The 12,420-nt window shown below is 47.8% G+C and overlaps 2 protein-coding genes across 2 annotated transcripts; both read right to left on the bottom strand.

Annotated features, from left to right (window-relative positions):
- Position 1: 1 nt before the first annotated feature.
- On the bottom strand, positions 2–1,778 carry CDEST_15495 (uncharacterized protein; the record flags this gene model as incomplete). Its single annotated transcript, XM_062931651.1, has 2 exons — positions 2–1,610; positions 1,668–1,778. The coding sequence occupies 2 exons, from the start codon at positions 1,776–1,778 to the stop codon at positions 816–818; spliced, it is 906 nt and encodes a 301-aa protein (XP_062787702.1). The 3' UTR covers positions 2–815.
- A 1,688-nt stretch (positions 1,779–3,466) lies between these two features.
- CDEST_15496 (Putative glycoside hydrolase family 18, catalytic domain, glycosyl hydrolase family 18 (GH18) active) lies at positions 3,467–4,901 on the bottom strand (the record flags this gene model as incomplete). The annotated part of the gene is made up of 5 exons (XM_062931652.1): positions 3,467–3,783; positions 3,844–4,464; positions 4,535–4,584; positions 4,643–4,741; positions 4,795–4,901. 5 exons carry the CDS (start codon positions 4,899–4,901, stop codon positions 3,467–3,469), a joined length of 1,194 nt encoding a protein of 397 aa, XP_062787703.1.
- Positions 4,902–12,420: the final 7,519 nt, after the last annotated feature.

Below are 12,420 nucleotides of genomic sequence, written 5' to 3' on the forward strand. Positions count from 1 at the left end.
GAGACAGAGCGATGGTGGTCGTAGGTTGAGTAATAGACTAGGTGATGGAACAGCATTGGCATAGCCGTACGCAACAGGTCATTGAGGACATCGGGCATGGCGTACGGACTCTACGCATGCACGCTCAAATCAGACTCCTCACGTGACAATACTGACCTCTTATGATAACGTGGCTAGAAGAGGGTTTTACGTACGTATCTAGATCTTAGGACGATCATTACCGAAGAATAGAATCATTGATCACCCCCACGTACTCGAATACGCCAGAGCCTATTCAACACTAAGTTTGCATTCGAAAATTCCCCAGCCACCAGCCAGAAACCTGCCAAAGCAGTCCTAATCGGCAGAGGGATCAGGACAAATATGATGTTACCTGGTAGACTGCTGGCTTTAGGTTCTCAAGGAACACAGTTGCTCGTTATAATCATGTAGACATACGGAACATGGCGCGCGGAAGGACTTTGTAGGCCTGATTCGTGCTCTAAGTGGAACGGTGAAGACAAATTGTATGCTTTGCTACTGAGATGTTTCAGATAGAATGGAGAAAACGATGGCATCATAGGGAGAAAGATGTTTTCATTTCATGAAATACTAGAAAAGGCAAATTATTCAAGGATCAAGAGACAGACTAGACAGCGTTCATTGAAAAAAATTGAAAAATTGGGAAATTGGGAAATTGGAAAAAGACATCTACATAGATTGTTGTTTCTTGCCACCAATCTCGAGTCTCGCAAATCAGTACCAAACGATTATAGCTAGGTCTTGTTACCGTTATGCTTGCATTCGCCGAACCCCTCCTCGGATTCACAAACTCTTCAAAGGCAGATGGACTTAAGAAAGTTGAGAACAAACCACAGCGAAAGCCAAACCGCAGCAGCCACGGAGAGCCACAGCGTCGTCCCAGCTTGCGAGGTGATGCCTAGATCCAAAATAGAGAGAAGTCCGCTCGAAACGTGGGTTACGGCCAAAGAAACGCTCATACAAGCCAGAGCCATGAACCAAAGCAGAAAGAGAAGCAAGTTTATTGCCATTCTAGGAATGCAACAAAACAAACCGGTCTGCGGTAGGAATATGGAGACAACGATTGTGACAAAGGTCCCGACGATGAGAGCCAAAAGCAGCCCGTATATTGCGGCAACGATCCTGTCGACAACGCCGAAGTCAACATTGCCAAGGTCACTAGCTAAGCTATCTGGCAGCCCTGGAACGATCTTATGTGCAGCGCTGAATAACTCGCTGAGTTCCTTGATTTGGAAGGCTTCCACCATGTTGAAGTCCTGGGACGGAACGAGCTTGGTGGTCGAGTCGGTGTACCCAAGCTGCCACACGCCCCGCGTTTGGAGACAACAGTAGACGGGGACCGTGTTTCTCCACCGAGTCAAATCGTCGAGGAACTTTGGTCGGATTTCCTTCCAAACATTGGTCAGTGGCGTGCTGATGGCTTGTTTTGCGGAGGCCACGGCCGTTGCTACATGTCCCTCAACCTTCGTAGCAACCGACTTGAGCGGTTCCGAGATTTGGCTAGGGACTGTGATACGCCGCTGGGCCTGATCTTTTTCGAGTATCTCGAATGTGTCACTGATATTCTTTGCTATTTCTGCGGTGGTAATCTACACTACCGTTAGCTGACGTAAAGGGGGGGTTGGGTCAGAAATGGGGGGGGCTACATTCAGCATAGAACAGTTCTGCCCAGTGTCCCAACCGGGGTTGACAGAGGAAAGAAAGAAAGCGAGGAAGCCGCACCAAATTATGGCGTTAAACACGTTAAGAAACTGCATATTTGTTATACTCTAGGCTAGCTTCCTTGTCTTTATATACTCAACACTGTCTACAACACCCACTCTCCTCAAAAGTCTCGTGATTGGAAGCTCGGTTTTACAAGAGGATAACGGCTAAATCACATGAGATTCCATAGGATAACTAGACGCCGTAGTATTCAATGGTGATTAATAAGATACACTGCAGGGCGACAATGAGTAGTATGTTTAGTGTGACACTGGACAAAAAGGCCAATTTCCAAAACTCTTGCTTGCCCTCAACAGCCTGCAATGCTTCCTGCAGTAGCTGATTGGAAGCAAGTTCGCCGTTGATCATCTCTTCAAAGATGTCCTGCGTAGATCTACTCATGGCTATTGATCTGGAGATAGTGATATCCGGGTCGAGGTACAGTTCTAACCATAAATGATGAGAGTGTAGATGATTCAGCCTGTTTTATGTCTACTGTCTCTACCATCTGCTAGCGGATGGAGTAGATGACAACATAATTACAGGGTCTTTGCAACTGGGAACTAAAACACATCAACCTGATGCTGAGTCTGCTGGTATTATGTGATATCGTCTCGTGTGACTCGCCGCTTATGCGTACAACTGGCCCCACTTTCTGATCCTCCTGAAGTTGTTTCACGATTCCAAACACACCGTTGCTCTCCACGTTGGGTCTGCGCCAGATGGTCTTTCAACACCGACATTCGAGAGGCTTGCATCGGGAGGGTGTCATATAGAGCAGCTCTGCAAAGGGATGACCAATCGCAGCTCGTCGAAACCCAATCACCAACAGCCTTGAAGACAGCGACAAGGATCCGCCTGTCTACTTCCTGTTATTCCTGGTATGCATTGAATTAATGTAAAGCATGCATAACCTAGAGAAACCTCTGGATTCGTTATTACATGCGGTTCTCGAGCGGCATGAGGTAACAGTTTGTCCATGCTTTTTCTTGTAGCTTGTTAGATGAGCCTGGCCTGCAATTGCCCAAGTTCACAACAGCATTTGTGGCTGTCTGTGAAGGCTCTCCATTGGTTAGTTGTAGAATTAAGGAATTCGCAACATTAGTCTAGTTTCAGTAGGTTGGCTCTTTTGTGATGTTCATTCTTTGCTCCCCTGGTCGAGTATCCCCTTTTGTTTTCGCCACATAATGCGTTGTGCAATTACGAGAGCCGAACCGCCCACCATGTGGGGACGTCGTCCAAGGATTTTTGCTAGATCAGAGGATTATAACTATTACAGGCAATGAACTCAACAAATGGTCCATTGTCTCATCGCTGCATACCCCAACGGCCAGCCAATCCAATGGGAACTTGAGCGGCACTACCTGGCGGACGGGGGAGACAATATGAGCAGATGGATAAGCGGTCTGATACTCGACTGCGATTCCTTGAAACCAAAAGGGACGAATCAAAGGGGTTGTCATGCGAGCTAGGTGAGGCCGCTGACTCAGCCGCAACGAGGGGCAACCACACCCACTTCAACTCCCTATAGTTATATCCATTATATCAAAGCATATCAAAGCAAACATAACAAGCAAAACACGAGATCTTCCTCGAATGGGTCCAAGCAACGGAGACTCACTTGTTTTGAATCGCATCCAGATTGCAAGCGATACTTAACCGACATAAATACTAAAGCTCTAAACATAAAACAAGATCAGACAGTTCACGCTGTGGCTATAATGAATCATCTATTGTGCGCTCAGCCGGTTACCATTCCGCCTGCAAGGTTGTTATATCGACTATCCGCGTAATTTACTAGATTTTCACGTGAGCCGATGCCAATCTCTTTAGCGAGACAGTCATAGCTCGTTTCAATCAGGCTTGCGTTACCCGTCCTGTCTGCACTGGCTTCCCAAAACATTGCCCCACCCAAGCCCTTTGCTTTGATGAAGGCAACTTTGTCTCGTACCGATGATGGACTGTCGTAACTAACCAGCTCACGGGTAGCGGGGTCCCAACTATGTACTGCTCCCACCGACCCATCGTAAACCTCCTTGGCCCCGGGTAACGGCAAAGCTTTGTAGTCTCACGCTCCAGCTTCCCATGACCCGCCTCCCACCCCTGAAAATGGATGACCGAAACCGTTGGTGTTATCGAAGCTTCGGCCATACAGTGGCATGCCCAATATGATCTTGTGACTCGGAACACCAGCGGCTATGTAGTCCGTTACTGCGTTACCTGTCGAAAAAGGCGTCGACTCTGGAGCTGAGGTGCTAGGATGAAGATTCGCCTGGTGGCCAGTGACGGTACTCCATGACCCAGAGTAATCGTACCCCATTAAATAAAAACAGTCCACTATATCTGATACAGATTTGAGGTCAAGCCTTCCGTATTTTTCGCTTCCTGCTGACGATGCAATGCTGAGCTGGAAGTGGTAGGAAGGAGCATGCTCTGCAGCATATGCGTCAAGGCGGCGTCGTACCGCTTGGAGCAAGAGAACATAATCCGCGGCTTCTACTTTGCTCTGAGGAAACTCCCAGTCGATATCGATGCCGTCAAATCCCCAGTCCTTCATCAAAGTCACGGATGAATCAGCAAAGAGCTCTCGACTCTGTTGAGAGCTAGCAACAGTTGCGAAGTGGCTCGACCAGGATGCTCCCCCAATGCTCAACACGACCTTAAGTTGACGGTTTTCTAGTTTCAAAAGAAAAAGCTGCTTGATGCAGCCGTAGACGTTGCTACCCATCTCATCCCATGCTGAAGCAACAGTCAGTGCTCACAGCAGAAGAAAGCAAATGCTCAGTAAGGGAAACCGGAATCTTCGTACAGTCAGTTGCGTAATGCTTCTCTAGGTCTGCGTAAGTGTCCGCGGAGAATCTGCAGAAACAAAACAACAATGGTGAGTAAACGCTGCCAACTGGAGGTGATCACTCACGCTTCTCCGGAGGGTTGAACATTGACGAATGCGTACAATATGTGCGTTATCTTGGAGGCTGGGAGCATTCCGGGATGAAAGGCGCGACCATATATGCTCCTGTGTACAAAAGTCAACGTCAGGATGGACACAAGTTTCCAGTGAGCACATACCAGTTGGTGAAATAGACAGCATTTTGTTGTTGTCCTATTGAAGCAGCAACGCCTACAAAGGCTACCAGAGCCGTGAGTGTTCTTAGCGGCCATTCGGAGTAATACATCTTTATTTGATCGCCCCACAGCACGGGAAGTGAATTGAGCAGGTTTATATATTTACAGGTTCTTAAAGAAAGTCAAATACAATACTATGACGAGCGTTAGATAGTCTGATTATTTCCGACTTGCGTAATTGAGGCGTTGAACAAGAAATTGAAAGCCAACATCAAGTAAGCCTGATCTCCTACTCGCTCTACATTCATGCCGTTGACATTCTTACTTCAAGCGTGACTCACGTCGGAAACAAGAGTTTGGAAATGGGAAATCAAGATGTGATTTCATTATCCAACATTGACTTCCAGCAGTGCACAACAGAGAAGTATGTTGCTAAAGCTATTGGGACAGATAACAATGAAATGTAAAAGCACATTTGCGCATTGCTTATATTACTATTTGTTGCTTTGTTGTCGTATAAGACGGTAGCAAACAATCTATCTCTTCTGTCTTCTGAAAGCTCGCACGCTTCTCCTTTACTTGTACCAATTTCCGTCGGGAATAACCAACACTTTGTCTCTTTGACCAACCTTTCTTCTCGTTTGGCAGTTTAAGCTTTTCGTTACTGTTTGGGAGTGAATAGGAATGGTGGCTAGACTGTACCTAGCAAAAAGTCGGACTAAACACCAGTGTGGCTAACCAACATGCTTAAGCAGCCGATTGACCATCTCCATGACGTCTACACTAGACTACACCTCATGTAGAAGTAGAATATAGATGGGAAATCCGAAACATGTTACTTAAATGATGTCCTAGCATCAATCCCCGTGATATTCGCGGCCCCTATCACCGGACTCTGTCTGCTAGTGTTTCGATCCCTCGCTACAGCAGTGTATTAAGGGGGGTTCAAACGTAATCATCTGTCTTCTTGGTGTTTATGGCGGGTTTCTAGAGCTAGAAATTCCTCGTGTCAAAGTGAAAGCACGTAATATATAGCAAGTCTTATTGGGTGGGACCTTTTACTCTGATAATTACAATGACGGGATACCGGATTGCTACAGAATGCCAGCCACCACACGCGTCCTTGGAGAAGAGGCTCACCTAAAGTGTATTGTAGAGGGTCTCGCGGATAAGCAACTGTTATTGTTGAGTTACTTCTAACATTATTTATGTAATCCTGATCAATTGAGTTGTCGTTTTTTGATTCTTCAAACTACGCACAGTTCGGGCCGGCTAAGTGTCACAAATACAGCTGCGCAAGAAACAAACTAGGTCCACACACTCCCTTCCCAACAGAACTCATTTAGCCCACCCTTTGTCTTGACCAATAGGCTAGAATGGATACGTCTGCTGCTTTCAAGCTACTTTAAACCATACAATCCAATGCCATTGGTGTCATCTGGCTATCTTAAGCCTCACTGATGCCGTGCTTCTCGTGCGAGAGGTGCGCGGGCGGATAACAACGACTCGACTCCGGAGCATTGGTGTTACTACTCGTGAGTCTCCGATATAAAGCATGCGGAATCCTACCAAGTGACTTTGTGGGGAGGATTGCAGCTTGCTTCACTCTCAATGCTTGTGTAGCAAGAGTCTCCAAGCCCTTGGGTCCCTCTGATTGGTCAAGAAAGCAATGCTGTCGGCCAAGCAATCAGTCTATTGATCAAGAAGCCGTGCTCTTTTCGCTTTGACCCACTTACGCAGCGGTCCGGCAGCTCCCCGGGTACAGACATCGAGAAAAAATCCCAGGCACGATAACTCATAAGTGGAAGTCTTATTGCTTGCATCATTTCGGCGCAGAGCACCGTCCAGTAGTTGGAGTTTGCTTTGATGTCGTCGCAAGGTAGATAACGAATGTTTAACACTGCCCAGAGTGAGCTTGAAGAGTGCAGTAAAGAAGGAAAGGACGCATGGCACCTATTTTCAACCTCCCTGACATGGTGACTTGAATACAATCTGCGGGGAATATGATGTCGTTTCTGGCCAAGTGGTGAACTCCATCAAGTAGCTGCTCGAACCTTAGTGATGATCTCAACAAACCATTACTCCGCGGCCTTACTTGAGAAAACGCCGACGCTAGTTCGACTTCTGTGGTAAAGCAAAGGTCCAGTAAGTCCAGTTCGAGATGCTCATATGTAACGTAACTTTCGTCCCCGTTCAAAAAAATGTCATGGAGCTCGGCAACGTTAGGGTGGGATATGCAGCGAATAGAGTCGATATCTAGCAGTCGACTTATGCGCAAAACTGCAAGAGTTTTGCTTCGCCGGTGCTGTACAAGGCCCATGCGGCGAATGCCGACCTGGGTACTGATTATATCATAGTGGTCGTCCAGCAAGTCGTGGGTATGAATGACGATGACGCGATTTACACGGGAAACCATGCCGCCGTCAGAACAAGTACGATTGCCAGATGATATAGGTTCAAACGGCGGCGCGATTGCTTTCAAAAGTAATAGCAATCTTATAGGCATTGTGTGAGTGAGCCAATCTCAATCTTCGTTCATTGGAGAGTATCTGCACATATTATGGTCGCCACCAGTTCTCCCTTCTAAGCGATCTCTTTACCTAAACTCTGGCTTCATGTAGGCCTTTTTACATAACACGCTATCGGCCTCTCGTTATAAGTGGGCAGACAATCAAGATAACAGCGTCTATTCGTGCTGTCGGTGTGTGTTGGTTATTGTTGCGCCTGATTCCGATAACAACAGACTAACGGTAGCAGGAAGACAAGTAGAAACATCAAAGAGGCTAACGTCGGCCACCCACATCCGGCCCACCCTAAAATGTCTAAAATGTCTCAGCACCGCAGCTGCCCCTCTTCTTGTTACCATCGTCGTTTTTTCTATCCTACTTTAAAAGCTCTTGCTTTCTCTATGGCTTTTTCTATGCCTGTAAGGACAGTGCACCGAAGACCACATCTTTCTGGCGACTGAGGCCATCAGCAGAAGGCATAATTGGTCTGCGGCAAGGTGCTCTAGAATGGGGGATCTCACGAAGTACATTTTAACGCCGTATCCAAGTTGCGCCGCCGAAAATGATTGAACATGCAGACTATCAGCGGCTGTCCAAGATTAAGGAACATCATCTGGCTGAGTGGGTACGGATTCAGGTTGCCTATGGCTCAGCCCCAACCCATCAGCAGGTCAAGGAATTTGCTAAGTGTACCCTCCTTGACATTGGGATATCCGATTACTTGGATTTCTTCTTTTAAAGCCCTTTATCGAGTTTTTTCCATCTGTCGCAACTCATAGAAATCGAAAAATGCATTCTATGCATATCAACAGAGCCTCAGCGGTCATTCTGAAGGGCCGCTTCCAAACTCTGGATACTTGATATCAAACCCGCCAAAAGGTACAAGATGGATGAGACTTTTATTCTCTAGGGCAAAGGCTGGAATGTGCTAGTACCGGACTGTCTGAAAAAAGACAGTCCAGGAGAAATAGTCAAAGTCAAAGGCATGAAAATTACCATTTAGTGTATCTCTGGTGAGGGCCACTCGCTGCATCTCCTTATTCAACATTATATCAATTCAGTGCAGCGGCTGTGGTTCCCTAGAGACTTGGCCTGTGTGCTGGCTGAGAGCTCACAGCTACAGAAAATGACAAGACGACAGGGGAAGCTGCTTTTGAGAAGCTAGAAAGGGTCGTTATCCCTCTGACTCTCTCTACGGATAAGTCTGACCAGCCAGAAGCCAGACAGCTGATCCTAAATTTGCATGATAGCCATCATATAATTTACTTTATATATATGTGGCACATCGATAATATCTATCTGCTAATTTTGCCGCCACATAAATCCAACATTCTCCATCCACTAGATCAATCAGCAATTGGACCACGTAAAGCAGTCTATAGAAAGGAGCCAAGCATGTTTGTTCCATGCGACGATACTGCTGCTATTCGCAAAGTGAATTTTATTGGCCGCTACCGACAGGCGCACCCCGCTGCCCTTCCGGATAGGAACGTCGAAGGTGGCTGGAGGTAGGCTGGACTGTGACCTACGTTCATGCTCAGAAAGTATTGTGCCTTCCTCATCCAAGAGTAATCATTCTTAACAGTGCGTGCAGCAAACAAACTACACGAGCCCAAATAACAATTTCCTGTTGTATTACAAGAATGCTAGCAAGTAGTGATCTTAATGCGAACGTGTTGTGTAGAAGATGGTGGCCAGTATGCGGCTGATCAGTTACATCGCATCTCTCATGTTATCATTAACTGCGGATCCAGCCACTGTGATAATTGGAACGATCCGGGCATCACGATGTTGGGGAAAGTCGGAACCGAGTTCCAGGGTAGCACTTGATTGTAGCCTTCCGCCAATGATGCGTGGGATGTCGTGTCCGGATTCCAGAGGTTGTATTCCGTTAGGGGAAAGGTGTAATCGAATGGACTGTAGCTCGAAAATGGAGTACTGGCCGTGGTCGGGAAGGGAAATTCGGACGAGTCTGTTTCCTCAATCTTATCCATCGGTGTCCCTAGCTCAACTGACACGGATGCATCAAGCTGAGGTGTAGAAGACCCCGTCTCATCTTCCAAAAGACGCCTCACTCGCCGCATGTCGTTACATGCCACTGCTTCGCGGATGTCCTTTACCTTTTTCTGGAGTTGGTCCAATTCGGATTTCATGCGTCTTGCTGCTTCTATCTTTTTCTTCCGGTGCTTGGCCTGGGCTTCTCTGTTTTTTTCCTTTCTCATTTCTGGTGTTGTACGTGCCATTGCGGTGTAGGTTGAGGACACGCTGTGGATCGTTCTCTGACACAGGCCGAAGTAGGCATTGATATACAACTAGGCGTTAGGAGAAATGGCACTGGCATCGGAAAGCAACTTGGTCGTCCTATGATCTGAAACATTCTCTTTCGAGTTTCACAACTACGCCTTCAACCATAACCGTGTTTCAAGTATCTTACATAAAGTACTGAAGTAGGCGTTCTGGAAGCAAGGTCACTTGATGAATGTAAATAGCAAGGCGCCAGTGAATTAGCACATCTCGACGGCATGAACTCGAGAGATTCAGCCGAGGATGACACATTACGTACATCGGGCACAATAAAACAGTCGTTCAAGTGAACACTAGAATTAAGAAAAAATAGGAGTTGACAAGATTGCACTTCAATCTACGTCCTGAGGTTGCAATAGCTGACGATTTGGTGGCTATCGACTCCGGGTTCAATGAGTTGGTGGAGAGGTGAGCATCCGTCTTGCCCCTTGTCCACTCGCCATATGGCCTGTAGCTTCTGTGTTTCTGTGTGAAGGGCCAACGGACAAAGTTCGTACTTCCGGATTGATTGATCCCTTTTGGAGGCGGCACCTACGACAGCGACCTCTCTTGGTGCCTGTCGGCCATGACAGCCGCAACAAACAAAACACTTGGTACGTGCACCGCAAGCCATGCACTAATCAGGCGGCTTGGCATAACTGTGACTGAGTGCATGGACTTCATTAGCAGCACCCATTTTTAGGTCAGAGTGGCAAAGATTCAAAACACTATCCTTGCTGCACTCTGTTGTGTAACCGTCGTTACCCTTACGACTGACTCATTTAGTGCTTGGGTGATGCCATGGGCGTTGAATCGCAGCATGTCCTCAGTTGGGACCGGACAAAGCGTGATGATGTTGCAATAGCAATGCCAAGACGGGCGTGCTCAGACGAGCGTGTCAAAGGAGACGTGCCAAGACCGCGAGGCAAGACCAATCAGATATGCCCTGTTCGTTCGTGGCGGCGCCTGCTCTCATGGCGCGGTTGTTATTGTCGGGTGCTTCTTGTTACAGAACGTATCCATACAATCATGTTGTATCAACCGCGTGCTGCGAATCTACTAGCATCAAGCTGTGCCTCGACTTGGCTCAGTCAGTGGTATGGTTATTGAAATGAGTTGGAACACCCAGTGGGACCCAGGAGATCTCTGGTGATTTTGGCATCGATATCTTTGGATGGAACATGGGAAGAAGGGCTTTCGTCCATGCTGCACACGGTGCTGTTACAAAACATTGATATTCAAGAGTGATCGCAGTGGCATTCGGAATGGGCCAACCAGGCCGACTTGGTCGGATAACTTGACCTGCGAGTCCTACAATAATCCTAGTGCGGTGGAAGGAGAGAGGGACGGAACGGAGGGGAACACATATCGGCGCACGGCCCCCCCGTCCTTAACCTCATGTGTCGCTTCTCTGCCGTCTGGATGCTGCGGTGCTGACTCACCTCCGCGATCCATGTTTGGCCCTGCCCACATTGTCACGTGGTTTGGACACTTGGGGCACCCCTTATTACAAGTCATAGACGACCCCGTCGCCATCCCAGCCAGCGCCACTCGTGGCTTTGGCGGTCCGGAAGGGATGTCCAGGTTCGTCAGTCTCGCTGCGGTTGACGTGTGGCGCATTGCCTATGCTTGAGCCTGGTGCATCTCATCCACCACGGTTTACTCCATCTAATTCCGTCTGCATCTCTGCGCGAGGTTATCACCACATTCAATTGCATACTGCCTAATGGCTTTGGACTAGTTCGCTGCGCTCACGCGTGATAGGCTCCGCCTGTAACCGAATTCCAGAACTAGTACCATCTTCTTAAAACCCAATCCATTTAAGTCAAGCTACCTAATCCATCTGCAGTCACTTAATCAATCCATTCCACTTAACTTAATCCATCTCACATAAAATCATTACCGTGTCCACCAACCTACATCTGCACCAATTGTCACTAATCCATCACTCCAAGTCTAAGTCACATCAATTCAAGTCAAGTCTCAAGTCAAGTCAACAAGTCCATTTAACTCAGTCTGTTTAACTCACTACCATCCAAATCTAACCCATCATCATTTCTCATCGGCTACTGCTACTGGCCTCCGCGTCACATAACCCCAACACTCTCGTACCGACCTCTCCAACCAGAGTACCTCCTACTCCGCCCACAGGGGCTCCACAACAAGAACTGCACGCCCCTTCAAACAGCGCGTCTCCTGAAGCAAGATTCCACAGCTCAAAACTGACTCTAACACTAACACGAACACCTTCACAGGCCTTACAGTTGCTGTCCCAGCGAGCCACCGACCATTCACTGAATACAACTTCACCTCCGTTTCGTACCTCACCGCCTCTCGGCTGTTCAACTTGTCCTTCCAATACCTGTCTGTTCCCAGAACAAACAACACTAGGTCCCGCAGTCTCCTGCTAGAATGGGCCACCTTCACTACAGTGCCATCCGCCACTGAGATGCATCTCACGATGCCTTCAAGCACCTCCTCCGGTAGTGCTACCAAAGAACAAACCTGCTGCGTTCTTGCTTGGTTGCAGTCTCCTGCCATCGCCGCCTGCGACTATTCCACTTGGAAGTGCCAGCCTCTCGTCTGGTTCTTGAGCACTCCTCTTGTCGTTTATTGCTCCCGCCGTCAGTCGTTGTTGACCAGTGCAATGCGTTTACATCATGACTACCGCCTCCGGTTGCATGTTTGTAAAAGAATAAGACCCCCGAGTTTTGTTGCGGCTCTCCGTTGGGCCCCTTGTCCCTTTTAACCGTTCTCACCCTGGTTCGCTCAGTCTTCCTCTTTGTCGGTCATTGGGTCTTTCACCCCACCCACACTTCCACCCCTGTCAGTGCGGTAC

Source organism: Colletotrichum destructivum, chromosome 12 (genome assembly GCF_034447905.1).
Source record: "Colletotrichum destructivum chromosome 12, complete sequence".
In the NCBI taxonomy this organism is placed as follows: Eukaryota; Fungi; Ascomycota; class Sordariomycetes; order Glomerellales; family Glomerellaceae; genus Colletotrichum; species Colletotrichum destructivum.